Source organism: Manis javanica, chromosome 6 (assembly GCF_040802235.1).
Source record: "Manis javanica isolate MJ-LG chromosome 6, MJ_LKY, whole genome shotgun sequence".
In the NCBI taxonomy this organism is placed as follows: domain Eukaryota; kingdom Metazoa; phylum Chordata; class Mammalia; order Pholidota; family Manidae; genus Manis; species Manis javanica.
In genome coordinates, this window is record NC_133161.1 from 22516093 (window position 1) to 22531194 (window position 15102).

A 15102-nucleotide genomic window follows, 5' to 3' on the forward strand; every position below is an offset into this window, starting at 1 on the left:
GGGAGAGAAGGACAGGGATGGAGCAGTCCTCCAGGCCTGTTTCCTCCGAATGAGCAGACACTCCCCCTCGCACCGAGGAGGGCCGTCGTCCCCTACCTCTGCAGTCGGCGAGCAGTCCCCGGCCGCCTGCCCAGTCCGCGGCAGTGGCCTCTCGGCTCTCCAGAGCCCCGTGAGGGCCCAAGGAGGGAAGCCCAAGCGGGGATGTGCAACCCGCGGGCCCGATCTCTCTGCTTTCCCCGCACCTCCACCAAACCAGAACCAGGGGCCCTCTTAGGAGGGCCCGCTCCGTGGCCCCACGCAGCCCTCCCCGAGGAGTTCCTCTCTCCCCTACTCCGCCTTCCCGCCTGGCTCCACATCCAGTTGGCCGCGAGCAACAACCACTACTCACCCTGCCCCTGTAGCCTGCCTAAAGTGGGCACTGCATATTTTCACTCTAATGGAGATGTGGAAGCCCAGAGGGCCTATTTCACTTATTCAATCATTCATTCAAGGAACGTCAACCGAGTGCAGGATCTCGATAAGGCAGTTGTCCTCACATCTCTGCAGGTCTCTGCCAGGAAAGAAGTGGTTGTATGTGGAAACCGTGCCATCCCAGCACATCCAGACAAGTACCAGGAGATTCCTAAACCAGGGATATACACGCATCCCTTCTCTTGCATATCTACTCACATGGGTCATGGGCATATGTTGTCTATGTTCACCCCCTCAGGCTCCCAAGTTCACAAACCCTCCATATTCCTCCTGAAAAAAAAAAAACGCCCTTCTTTGCCTGGACACCTACTTATCCTTCAACCCTCAGGTGGGAGTCACCTCTAGGGAGCTTTCCCTGAGGCCCCATCCTAGCTCATTAGATGCCCTGCTGTGCTCCACCCTGTCTTGCCTCCAGGTTGTCCAGGTCAGGTTTTTACTCTTCTGTCTGCCCAACTTCTGGAAGGTTGGGAAGTATCTTAGTCATTGTCATATCTCCAGCATCTGACAAAATACCTGACATACAGAACAGATGAGTAAAGGTAAATCTCCCAACTCCACAGTTAATGCTCTGTCTTATCTAACATGATTTCACACTTCTGGAGTTAACTGTTTTCTATTAACCTTAATAAGCCTCTTTCTCCCTCCCATTTTTTTCTTTCATACCCAAGCCTGGTGTTCTGACAGCCCAGATCAAGGGGGTTTCATTTGCTCCCCAGAGGACAGGATTCCACACCAGACCTTGTGGTCAAGGTGTTCCAGTCATTGGGAAAGGCTGTTGAACAAGAGGGCCTGCTGCAGTTATCAGGCCTGTCAAAACTTGAGGAGCAGGGCAATTGTCAGGGATAGTGGAAAGGGGTTGGCACTGGGAGGGTTGGGGGCACAGAGCTCCAGGGACTGACAGGGGCCTAATGCTGGAAGCCCAGTGGCTGTTTGTTCCGGCCCAGTACAGCTCCTTCTCATTCTGATCACACTGCTGACCTTGGCTGATGTAGAGAGGGGTAGAGAAGGAAATTGTCAACCAGGACACCTAGGGGTCCAAGTTCTCCTTAGGGAGCTCTGATATTGAATATTAGGACTAATCTCTCCCTGGCTCCTGGGGTGCAGGTCACTCTCACTCTTGATTTGGGGAGCATTCAGGGGAGACCGGAGCCAGTCAGTTCTTAGGACCCAAATTTGGACAAACCCTGGCCAGACCAGCATTGGGCTGAGGGTGCGGGTGAAGTCAGGAGGCAGGAGGAAGGGCTTAGCAAGTATGGGAAAAGTAGGCTGTGATGCAGCAATGAATCTCTGACTGGCCAGAAGTCGTGGCGATGCCAGCCAGGTAATCAGCTTAGGGGGATGATCTGAATTAAGCCTTGTAATCCCTGGACTCAGGACTCAGCCTCCCCCTAATCCCATCCCAGAAGATCATCCTCTCTGAGGACTGATGCTGCCATTTATCCCCCTTTACCCTTATTTCTAAATACCTATATCCCTTTGTTAAAAAAAGAAATGTGAATCTTTTAAGCATGCAGAAAAACACAGTACAAAGAATAACAACAAATATCCATGTATACACCATTGAAATACAGCAACTTAATTTCTTGCCACATTTGATTCAGAGATAGCTCTTCTATTTAAGGTTTTAGTTTTAGTTTTACTTAAAATGTATGGATCCATGACTGTAATGGGGTATGTGGGGGTGGGAACTTGATAATAGGGGGAGTCTAGTAACATAATGTCATTCAAGTAATTGTACATTAATGATATAAAAAAAAGTATGGATCCATGAACAATACAGAATATTGACTTGTTTTAGAAGTCTAAATGCTATTTTATTGCACACGTTCTTCTGCAAACGTTTTTTTCTCTTTTTTTTTTTACATTTATTCATGGTGTTTCATGTAGCTCCAGTTCATGAATTTTAATTGCTTAAAACTATTTCATTATTTGAACATGTCACAAAGTATTTATCCATTTTTCTGCTAATGGTCATTTAGGCTGTATCCAGTTTTCTGTATTATAAACAATGCTGCAGTGGGCAGTGGTGTGCATGCCTCCTCGGTATACATGTAAGCGCTTCTCTAAGGTAGATTCCTAGAAGTAGAATTTCTGGGTCATGAAATATATGCATATACATGCAATAACTTTACAAGTTATTGCCAAATTGCTCTATAAAGCAGTAAGATCAATCTACACTCCACTAACAGTGGCTTTCAATGCTTGTTTATATTCACTAACATATTTATATATTTCTTTGCTTACTATTCCTTCTTGAATTCCAGTCCTCCTTATTTCAGTGCCCTTCTTATGTAGTATATCCTTTGGTAGGATTCTAGGAAAAGTTGCTAAGTGGTACACAGTCTCAGTCTTTGTCTTAAAATGTCTTTATTTCACACCATTTAAATGGAAACTTAATGGACATAGAATTTTAGGTTAACAGTTTTCTCTTGGCCTTTTGAAGATGTGGTATTTTTCCTAAAATCTTTTGTTGTTAGTAAGAAGTCAGCTGCCAATATAATTGTTATCTTTGTAGGCAAACAGGCTTTTTTTTCTGGTTGCTTTTAAGATTTTTCTCTTTCTCTTCAGCATTCTTCAGTTTCACCACAATGTGTTCATAAACTCATGTCTCTTCAACCTGTCTTTCTTTCATTTTGGAAAATGCTGAACCATTATCTACTGGAATAGATAAATATTCTTCCATTCTTTATGTCTCTTTCAGGAATACACACACACACACACACACACATACACATATACTTATATGTAATTAATATAATCATATTTATATAACAAATATATGTCTCATTCTTCCCTCATGTCTTTCAACTATTATATTTTCCAATTCATCACTTTCTGCTGTCTCCCAATATTTTGAATGATTTCATTAGCTCTATCTTCCAATTTACCAATTCTCTTTTCAGCTGGGTCTAGTCTACTGTTTAATGCATCGAGTCCTTAAATGTCAGTGGTATATGTCTTTCATTTATGAATGTTTTGTTTTTTATCCCTCAAGCTGCCTTTTTAATAGTATAATATTTTTATTATGGTTTATTTTCTAGTGTTTAATCTTTAATGCTTTTAAGTATACTTACTATATAGTGTTTTTCATGTTATTCTCGTATGCACTGTTCTTGGAGTGTTAAATCCCCTGTTGTGTCTGCTGACTCTTACATATGGTGGATTGCTTCCTTGCCTGACTTATAATATTTTATTGTGAACTCTTCTTCAGCAGGTGTTTTTTTTGTTTGTTTTGTTTTTAATGAAAGTCTCATATGCCCTGGATTATGAAAACATTCTTGCAGAACTCTTTCTCACTTCTGTGGAATTGTGTTATTACTAGGGGTTTCAAGGATCCTAAACCAGATTTACATTTAATTTCTTAGTTTGGGGTCTAGCACCATTCAGGTAACATAAATCCAGATACAATACAAGCATTTGTTCAGGCAAACTTCACTTTCTCACGGTTGATTTGTATTTCTATCCCTTCTCTCTGCTCTTTTGGACTCATGTGTGTCATTTTTAGTCTTCTTTCCATGGACAAGGTAGATCTTTAGTTCTAAGCTTTATGAAGGGGGTTCAGTCCCAGCTCCTTGTCCCTAGTGGGCTGAAGTCACATATCTTATAACTGGAAGCATTAAAATATAGCTCCAGATCCCTGGGCATATATCTGGGTCTGAAACCCACTATGGGCCACTGCCACAGCCTCCTCTTCTTTTTTCTTTGGCTTTGTTTTCTTTCTTTAATTTTGTTATCTGGGAATTTCCTTTTTTAAAGCAAATTTTTGCAATTGTCCATATTTTAATTTTTAAATTCTATTTTATGCAGTTTTCCATGTGTGTCTTTGGGAAGCTGGGTGAGGAAATAGCTACCTTAGTTCAGTCTGTCATGTTGCCAGAAGTTCCTTCTAGATTCTCTTTATCTTTAGTATTAATCCTAACAATCACTATGCTTGTAAGGTGCGTTATAGTTTACGAAGGGCTTTCACATACAGTTTCTGACTTATTCCTCCCAACAACTCTGAGATATAAGTATTACTGTTACTATTTTACCAAGATGTAAACTGAGACTCAGAATTCTAACTTTAATCCCAGCCTTTGGAGTTTGAACCCAGTGCATAGTTTGGGTTATACACAGAGAGCTTGCCTTTTCTTCACCTCTAGCTCAGGGCCACCTTCCAAATTGTCCTAATCACTTACTCTTTATCTGAGGTCCTCTGAGAGGTTTCTGCCCAACACAGTGCAACCTGTTGGTGCTAACTTTCTTTGGTTCGGCTTCTGCTGCTATGCTGCCCTCTCCTCCTCTGTTTGGCCTCAGTGGAAATAATGGGGTATTTCCAGGCCATGTTAAATGGGGAGATGACTTGCAGTTTGTCCTCAGGATCCTTTACTTACCCATCATTAGGTCATCTCTGTACCTCTACCCTAAAATTGGCAGACACCCCTAACAGGCACAAGGGAAAAAAAGAAAATCCAGGAAAGAGAAAAGGTGGGATCATCCAAGATTTGAACCTAGGATCACTTACACCCTAAGTGAGAATCATACCCCTAGACCAACAAGACACAGCTAACTGCCCCTTCAACCACATGTATCTTCCCTACCACATCAGCAGCAGCTGAAATTTGTGGTTCCGAGAAACAGCCTCTCTTCTCTTTCCAGGCTGGCTCCCAGCCTAGGCCGGCTGTGCTCCAGCAGACAGGCCTCACCCCTCGGCTCTCCGGCTCCTCTGCAACCCACTGCAGAGCCACACAGATGCCCCGTGCTCTAGGCTAGGCCTCTTCATTTCCAAGGCCCAACACTTCTCCCCCAGGGCTACTATGGTACTGGGTGATTGGGTTCCTGGGGTAAGGCAGAGAAGAAGCTAGGCTCCCACAGCCTTCACTTTCAAGGGGGAACCCCCAGGGCTGAGGAAGCCTGTGTGGCATCTCTTGTACCCAATGAAGAACCACTCTTCTTTCTTACCTCCTGATCAGACCATCAGAAAAAATCCTCCAAACCTATCAATCTTCTAGGTGAGGACCCAGAAGACTGTCAGAGATTACCCTGACTAGGTGACATTTGCTAAATTACTCATCTTCTTCATTTGTCAGTTGGAGAAGTAACACCTACCCTATCTGCCTTACGGGGTAATTTGAGGATCAAGTGAGACAATGTCTGTGGGAGACAGTGTCTGCTCTGCACACTGTGAAGTGCTGTACAAAAGAAAAGGATTATGGGAGCAACATGAGGACAGGGGAAATACACAATAGGAAAGCTGCCATTGGATGCTTACTATGATCTGGGCACTGTGCCCTGTGCTTTCCAGATCTTACTTGACCTTATAGCAACCATATGATAAAGGTGTCATCGCCATTGTAAGAAAAGGAAACTTCTCTAAATTCAGCTTGTAGAGGCACATTTATCTGAATTAAAGCCTGTTTTAAGTGCAGTACACAGTGCTATCCAGCCTTTCTAGAAAACCAGTGATGGGAATACATCCTGTAAAAACCCACTCCCTACACTCCCCAGCCTGCACTGCTCAACATGGTCAGAGAGGCTACAGGGAGGAACATGCTAACAGGATAAGGGTGGCCTAGTTGGGAGTCTCCAGGCTGGGAATTTCCCCAATGAGAGTGAGGGGGAAGTCACACCTTAGAGACTGGGGCCTCTGGAGAGATCCCAGTGGGCTCTGCCAGGCTCTTTTGTGCTTCCCCTATACCACAGCCATCACATCCCCAGGTCCTTGCTTGCTTCCAGGGTCAGGGGTGCCCTCTGTGAGGCCGGGAGCTCCATGGGGCAGAGCTCTGACTTACTGGCCTTTGGCTCCAACCCTGTGACTGGCACTTGGCAATCCTGCTGACAGTACAGATGATTTCCAAGCATTTCTGTGTGCTGGGCTTTGTGTAAGCACTTTACTAGATTAATCTAATTTCATCCTCAAAGCACAACTATGGTAGACATCACTTAGGAAATGTCTGTGTAATGAATGAACAAGTGAATGAGTGAAAGAAAAAGTCTCAGGAGAGTGCACAAAAATCATAGTGGCAATCCTAGGATCCCCATCTCTCAGCTCTAATTAGAAACCAAAAGCCTGAAGAAACCCTCTCATCCTCCATCTCTTAAAGCAGGCTTCCTAATGAGTCAACCCTCTCTTGTATAGGCAAGAAGAATGATCCTTGCTGTAGAGAATGGATTGGCCAGCCTTTCTCTGTGCCCAGGGGCTAAAGTTTTGTTATCTCAATCCAGGAGTGTCTGGACCAGACAACTGGTCTGCTCACTAATCATGGCCAGAAAGAAAGGCAACAGCTCATCTATTCTAAAACCAAAGACACTATTTTGGGTAGCTGTTCCCCGGCTTTTAACTGGCTTATAAACAGCAGCACACTCAGTGTGTCATTCCATGACCTCAGTACACATTCCCTGAATTGTTCTTCCTGGTGGATGTGCCAGGGAGTGAGGTTGCTCCAAGCGAGGGCTCCTAGGGGGATTTTGCTGAGAATGTTTCAGGGTCCCAGCCAGTGCTTCTCTCTGGGAGTGCTGTTGGAATTTGAGGCAGGATCATTCTTTGTGTGAGCACTGTTCTGCCCACTAAACAGCAGCAATCCCTTCTCCTCTGCTGAGACGGCCACCAAACAGCCCTGTGTACTTCCTGTGCCTCCAGGGGCAGGACAGCAGGGGTCTTGGGAGAGGAGTGTTGCCTTGTGGGAAGCCCCTTGGCACCTGTCATACATGTTTTTCCAGGCTAACATTACTGTGCCCTTGCTCTAGGGAGTTGGACATTAGGCCCTCAATGACTTGTCTGTCTCCATTTGAAAAGCCACAGATGGAATTTACTGGGGGAAAATCCTGGCTCTACTTCTAGGGGCTACCTCCCTTTCCTTCCAAGAGTGAGGACAGCTTGTCATTAGTCAAATCCTTGGACAATTCCTCATTTTCACAAGAGCATGTCGACCATGCCCTTATTTATCTCATCATTTGTTTGGAGAGCCTTACGGGTCAGTATTTGACAGACAGCATTGCCACAACACATCATCTCAAGCTCATTGTCATCCCCTACGCATCAAAAACACAGCAAAAAATGAACACTGGCTGCCTTTGGAGAGGGGAAGTGGGTGGCTAGAAGCCTGGGTGGGAAAGAAAGTGATTTCTCACTATGTATTTTGTTGTGCTTTTTGAGCCCCGTGCACTTATATTATCCACTCATTCAACAGCAGAAATTAAATTATAAAAATCCAAGCAGAGAGAAACAATAATTAGGTGTCCAGTGAGCTGAAATGTCTCGTGGAGCCAAGTAGTTCATTTGGTTCCCAGCCTAATGGCTCTGGTTTATGTTCAGCTCTGAATTATGGTTTGTGTTGAGTCCATGTTGAGGGGTAAACAGTAGAAGACCTACTCCTGTGAAACTGGTTGTTGTATCGATCAGGAGTGTTGCTGAGGACATTGTTTACTATATCACACCAGCGTCTCCTTTGTGAAGTCCCTGGGGAGGGGAGGCATTCTTGTTGGTCATAATTCCAAGAACAGTTGGTTTGCGTTGACTTTCTGGACACTGAATTAAGTAAATGAGTAGATGCCAGAAAGCACAAATGTGTAGTCATATTGTTTCAATCCTGACTCTTGAATTCCCCACTCTTGTTTTCTTTTTCTTCTTTTGCTCCTACATTCAATTCATGATTTCTTGTTGTATCCCATATATTTCTGCAAGCCTCCCTTAAGCTATTTCTGGAAAGGGTGGGGATAGAAATGAAAAAACTTCTAAAAAGAATGGTGGGGGGGACTCTGTAATTATTCAGGAAATATCCTCTTTTTCTAGGGCTTTTCTATTTTCTGAATAATTAGAATGACTGGAAAATTTTTGGTTTTTTCCTGAACCATTTGAACGACTGCAAAAATAAACTCTTGACGGTTTCCCATTTGTTTCTGGGCATTCATAAGTCTAAATCTGTAACTGTGGTTCTCCAATATAGGTAGGTCACGGGGAAGGCAGTACAGCATGGAGAAGACAAGTAGTGACTCTATAGCATCTTACAATGCTAATGGACAGTGACTGCAGTGGGGTAGGGGGGGACTTGATAATATGGATAAATGTAGTAACCACATTGTTACCACATGTTGCTCATGTGAAACTTCTGTAAGAGTGTGTTTCAATGATACCTTAATAATATAAATAAACAAACAAACAAACAAACAAACAAATAAATAAATAAATAAATAAATAAATAAATAAATAAATGGGTTCTCGACCACAAGGGAGGGGAGCAGGGACCAATTTTGCCTCTCAGAGGACATTTATGTCTGGAGAACTTTTGGTTATCATGACTTGGGAGTGGGGGTACTGTTGGCATCCACTGGGCAGAGGCCAGAGATGCTACCAAAGATCTGGCCATGCATGAGACAGCTTCCCGTACAACAAAGAATGATCTGATATGATGTCAGTAGTGCCAAGGTTGAGAAACCCTGGTCTAAATATATCTAACATGATCTTCTGTAAAGCCTTAGTGTATTATCATGTTCCTAAATTAATAAAGTGACTTTAAACCTGAAAATGGTATTGTATATGTTAAATGACTTAAAATGTCCCCAGCCTGTATATCATTACCGTCCTCCTTTACCCCATCTCCTCTCCTCAAAATCTCCCTACCCGCTACCCCATGGCTTCCGTGACTCCAAGTGATTTATCCCTTGCTTAGGTGCCAGTAAGACTCTATGCTTGCATAAGGCTCTTTTTGCTTGAGGCCCCCCCAGGGAGCATCTGCCCCATCTTAGCTGGATTGGGTTGCCCCCAGCTAGGGCCCACTGCCTCTCAGTCACACGTGGGGTAGAATAGTGTGGGAAGGACTGTCTGAGAAGGTGTCAGGACAGACTTAGGAGGAGCCGAGGATGGGGCCACCTGGCTTGGGTAGTGTAAGAGGGCTGGGAGTATCTTTTACCACCTCGGTTAGGCATGCCCAAGCAGACCAAGCCCAGGAGCTGCTATTGGCAGGCTCTTGTGAGAACCACTTGCAGAGGTGGGCATCTCAGCAGAGCCCTGTGGACACTGAGGCTGGCTCACTCCACTCCTCCCAGGTTAACGCATGGCCACATGCCCGCAGGAGGATGGGCACTTTAAACACTGCCCTCAGGGCAGCCTCTGGTCCTGTTCCTAGGTGCCTGCTCATGGCAAGAGGGAAATGCCTCAGGCAATCTAGTGGAGACCAAATGGCCTTGCAGTTCCTGGACTCTAAGTTGGATCTCGTCAGGAATCTGCCAGGAATTCTATGGTGGGTGGGTATCTGTGTGCAGTGTGTGTGTATGTGAGCATGAGCGCGCACCCGTGGGCATGATGTCAGTCTCCATCTAGCCTTTCTAGCTCAGGATTCAAGGAACATAGATTTTAGTCCTGATGTATTTGCCTGGCTCCTCTAACTTGGTGGGAATCAAACTCAAACTATCTGTTGCAGTGGGTAGCAGCCCAAATCTCTGCTCGGCTTTCAGATCTCCAGCTCTTGCCTTTTGCTGTACTTCTTGAAGATTCCTCCATACATAGCTCAGCAGTTAGCCTAGGATTTGAGGGGTTTATATGCAGATTTGAAGGCTTCCCCTTCTGTGGCTTCCTTCATTCCAGGAAAACCACCTTAAGTTTTCAGTTGCTGGTGTTTCAGACTCTGTTCTCTGACCCTTCTAGCCCATAAAGGCCAGGGCTTGCTGCTTGAATTCCAACTGTCCCTTGCTATTTAGACTGGGAAGTGCCCTCAGGAAATAATCCTTTAAATATAGGTGGTTCCTTTCACTCAAGAGTTGAGTCCTTTCCGTTTCTGCCTGCTTTGGGGTACTTTATAATGCTTTTCAGTTGTTTTCATATTTTGTCCAGTTTATAATTTTTGCCTCTGGGGGAGATTCATGCAATATGAATAACTCTGCCTTTATTGGGCCATCTGTTCTTCACTTTTAACTTATCTATAGTTAACGTGTACCCCTTCCATCTATATATTCATAGTTTACTGAAGTGGAGAAGGTACAGAAGGGCTGATGTGTAGGGCTGAGTGTAAGCACAGGCAGAGCTTAGAGCATCGCTGGCCTCACTGGGGTGGGCTTCACAGAAGAGGTGTTGGTGAGGTGGGCTGGGAGAGCTGGGCAGGATGTGGATGGGGGGACAGGAGGAAGACTTTGGTAACTTGGGCATCGCTGAGTTAAGGGCAGGGACAGGCATGAACGTGGTGTGAGAGGGACTGTGCACAAACCAACCTCATTCTGGCTGGAGGAGGTCTGAGGAGGAAGGTGTACTCTGGGTAGACTCGGCATGAAGAGACAGAGGCAGCCTGGGATGCCTTAGACCTCCAAGCATGTTGCCCTGTACTGTTCCTGAAGGCTGTTCACTAAGGAGCAGCCAGGGCTCTCCCCATTAGGGGAGCTGCCCCTTCCAGCAGCCTGAGGCTGGTTCCCAGGCTGACTGTGGGCCCAAGATCACTGGAGAGGGAGACTTAGGGGGCACCTTTCACAAAGCAGCAGATGGGGTGCAGAAACCTCTAGGGATAGAGTGATGCCAGAAACCAAGAGTAGGGTACCATCAATAGCTCCATTTGTAGACCAAAAAAAAAAAAAAGGTGGTGTTAGCATCTTTATTAAAATTGGTCAGCACTTCCAGGCCCTGGTAAGAGGGCTCCTACTCATTCCAGCCCTCAGCTTTGCATGTCTGGATTCTTTGAGCCCATTTTTTTAATCCTCTGAGGAACACACAATTGGCTTTGGGAACACGAAAGTAGGTTTAGGTGGGGGCTTGGGCATCTCTAATCCCACTTTGTCCTTCGGAGGCTTAGGATCAGTACTGCTCATTCAGGGAGCTCAAAGTGGCTTTGGAAGAAGCATTCTCTGGCAGGGTCAGGGAGAAGCAGTGGTGAGGGGATGCTCTATAAGAGGAATCAGAAAGGGTGGCAACAGTCCATGAACAAGATGTCAGGGGAGGAGGCATTTTATCTGTTCAAGAACATCTCCTTGGTGGGGCTGTGGGGTGGACATTAGTACCACAAAGTCCCTGTCTGGGCCTTCCACCTCCCTCCAGGCAGCCTTCATGGGCTTTGTCTTCTTTGTAGGGACACCAGTTGATACCCAGTGCTGGTGGCCACACTATGCTACAAAAAGTTGTGGCAGCTGCTTGACTATATTCTGGGCAACATGTCCCTGGGGTGCTTGCTCTTTGGCTTCTCCTCTGTCTTCACCCTGTTCATTGCCAGCTGTCAGGGCTATGTGCTCTTTGGCTGCCATGTTTGTGCTCTGGAGGCCTTCCTGGACTCTGCGGCAGGTACTGCAGGGGAAGGGGACTTGGGGGAGGCAAAGGCTTGGAACCAGGGACCAGGCTGTTGGGTTAGGGCAGGCTCTTAGAAAGGAGTTTGGGGGAAAGGAGTTTGGTGTTCTTTTTTTTATTGGAGAGCAGACCAGATTTAACCAATGAGTACCAAACTGCTTCAACTGTCAACCCAAACCCTCCCCCAACCCTGTCTCCCCATCTCCCTGTGCAGGCTCCACCCATCTGTTCCACTCCACCTGCCAGACTGGGCAGGGCTGCCTATCCACCACCCTCAGGTTTCCCTACAGGTCTGGTGACAGGCTGGTCACTGGTCTTCTGGCCTTTGAGTGGTGCTACATTGTCATCTCTAATTCCCTTGGCGACTTCTGCTTCAGCTCCAGGCATGCACTGATGGTAGTCATGGCCACCTGGATCACTGGTATTGGCATCTCCATCCCACCCCTCTTTGGCTGGAGCGAGTGAGAGTGCAGGGCAGGGGTGCTGACTTGGCCAGGAGCTCAGGCTGGCATGGGTGGAAAGAGTTGGGTGTAACCTTTTAGTCGACCTCTACTTTCTAAAGAGCAGGTAGAGTGGCTGAGGCCAAGGGCTGTGGGAGACAAGTGCTCATGTTTACTTTGCAGTTGGAATTGCTATAGCCTTGGCGGGTGAGGGCAGAAACCCCACTGCCTGAAGTCACCGGGCATCCTCCTGCAGGCTAATCCCCGAAGGTCGTTAGTGTTCCTATGGCCTGGATTGGTACAGCGTGGGCACCAAATACCACAGTGAGTACTACGTCAGGTTCCTCTTCATCTTCTGCTTCATTGTGCCACTCTCCCCCATCTGCTGGGGGCCTTCAGAGTCATGAGTGGCTTTTGTAAGGGTCGGGAAGGAGGGGGTCCAGGAGAATGATGAAATGGTATCAAAGAGCAAGGTGGCATCATTCCTGCTCAAACATTTCAAGAGATGCCATAGGATCCTTTCCAATGCCAGACCAGAGAGCCACCCCACCCTGCGTTCCTCAAGGAAGGCGAGCCAGAGGGACTCGGCCAGAAGCTGGGGCAGGAGAGGCAACTGGAGCAGATGCTCCCTTGGTAGAAAGGGGGCGAGATCGGGAGCTGAGATCCAGGAGAAGAGGACACGATTCTTCTCTGGGCTCTGCTGAGGCGGCCAGCTCAGCAGGAGGCAGTCTCAACCCAGGTGGAGCGGGACGTGAGCCGCATGGTGGTGGTGATGGCGGGGTCTGTCTGTAACGTGCCTGTGCTGCCCTGTGTATATGGGCTGACCGATGGTTTGTCACTACTCCTTTCCTTCTTCTCTGAGAGTGCTTGTGTCCACAATCCCATCATCCACTGCTTCATGAATAAGCAGGTAAAGCCCTCTACATTCCTCTGAGACTCTACTTCACAAGACCTGGCTCTTTTCTCACCAATGACTTTTAACCTGAAGCACCCTGGACTCATACTCATAGGGTTTCTAAGGGTAAACAAGGGAGGTCAGAGAAGCTCTTACCGGAAGGGAAGCCCTTATAAGCACAGGGAGGAAGGTATGGTCATGCAATCAGGATAACAGAACCCAGGAAGACACACCTTGTATCACGTTCCAACTGCTCCAGAAGACAGCATGACAAGCAAAGGGTTTCTGTTTTGCTGAAAACTGACTGATCAATAGTCCCCCTAAATTTCTAGTTCTTCCATTTCACAAGTTTTTTATCCTTTCCCTTCCAACTGCTAACCTGCAAGAGCATATTCAAAGCACAGACATCATGACACATGCATAAATCTCTGCAACAGCTTATCATCTGAAGGTACTGGGGGGCCTCCTGGCCCAAATCCTGTATCTGAGCTAATAAAACCCAAACTGAGATAAATCTAGGAAAGTTCTTGTCTTACAGCACAAACAGCCTTCTTTGAGAGTTATTAATAGTTACTTCGTTTCCTCAATCCCAAAGGATACAAGACTAATGTGAAACCTGGATGGAAGCAAGCAGAAGTGGCAGTCCTTTCCCATTGGGAACACCTTTTAGTAAGGGGGGGCGTTGGGGGTTGGGGATAGGGCCTACTGCAGAGCCACTTGTGACAGTGCTCTCAGTAGGCAGGCCGGTTGTGAGGGTTCCCAGCGGTAAGGCCTCTGAGTCAGGATGTGCACGGATTATTACTAGAGACCCAGGAGTGGTAAGTAGTCCTAGACTGGAATCTAGCTAGCTCTCAGCTTTGGGAAGGTATATTCAAAGTCACCTGAGGAGACTTGTGTGAGGCTCCGGGGACACAAAGCCAGATCTTTTCTCCCCCGTTTCCCAGTATTATTCCTTCTGTAGTGGTCTGCAAGGGGGCTATCTCCAATTCTGCCCTTTCCTTCTAGTTCCACGCTTGCATCATGAGGATGGTATAGGAAATCCATGACAGAGGAGCCTGACGTGCCCAGCCTCCAGAACACAAAAGTTTCTACTCTCTCCTCTAGCCAAGTTGGCCCCAACTTGGCCAAATTCATCTATTTGCAGCAACTAGGATTTCACATTTAAGGAAATTTCTACTTTCCCTGTCAAAAACCAAACTAACAAGCACAGAAAAAAGATGGGAAAGGTAGTGACAGCAATTTGGGGAGCCAGTTCTCCTACTCTTCCTTTCCTACCTATAAAGCTACTGTTCCAGCTGGGTCTACTTCAGACCACCCCACAGGCTACGCCAACATCATCAGCTTCTACTCTTAAGTAGGACTGTTCACAGCACCTGGAGAACTGACTTCTACATACAAGGCAACTATAAAGGAGGAGAGCTGACTTTTCAGTGTATGGATAACAATTATTTTCCTTCTTAGTAACATTCTTTTCCTACTGGGGGTTGTTCTGAGATGATACATTCTGAACTAAAACAAACTTCAAAATCTTAGAAATGGCAGAGACATAAAGAAAAAACAGAACCTTCCGTAGACACCAATGTGAGTTTGAAGTCACTTCATGCTACCACCGCCAATAATCACTGTAGCTTTGGCAGGCCAAACATGAAGTACCCCAGGTGCCCCCACTTCCAATTTGGCTAAACCTATGTATCTGCTTTAAGCTGTGTGTTTACTAAAGACAACAGCTTGATGTTCTCAAAGTGAATTTGCACATCTTAATACTGTTTATATAAACTATACCAAAATGTTAAAAAAAAAAGTTTACCTTCTATTTTATACCCGCTCCACCAAATAGAGCCTTTTTGAAATAAAAATCAAGAGAAACACTGTGTGTACATTCACGAATGTCTTGTGCTTGCTATCAGGTAATTACATACTGGGCAGCTGGACTCCTCTCCAGTTACATGGCCTAAGGGAAGCAGAGAAGGGTCACAGCTGTAGTGAAAAGGACTCTAGAAGATTTCAGAAACAGGAAGAAGGAATAACCAACATGGGAAAAGGCAGGAACTTCCTAA

At 46.0% G+C, this 15102-nt stretch overlaps 1 protein-coding gene across 1 annotated transcript; it reads left to right on the plus strand.

The window, feature by feature from the left end:
* The first annotated feature begins 10708 nt into the window (after positions 1 to 10708).
* OPN1SW (opsin 1, short wave sensitive) lies at positions 10709 to 15096 on the plus strand. Its single transcript, XM_017652220.3, is given in 9 exon segments — positions 10709 to 11457; positions 11459 to 11513; positions 11516 to 11707; positions 12001 to 12027; positions 12030 to 12171; positions 12407 to 12587; positions 12869 to 13060; positions 14051 to 14076; positions 14078 to 15096. Coding segments are annotated over 9 exon segments (1095 nt in total). The 5' UTR covers positions 10709 to 11310; the 3' UTR covers positions 14211 to 15096.
* Positions 15097 to 15102: the final 6 nt, after the last annotated feature.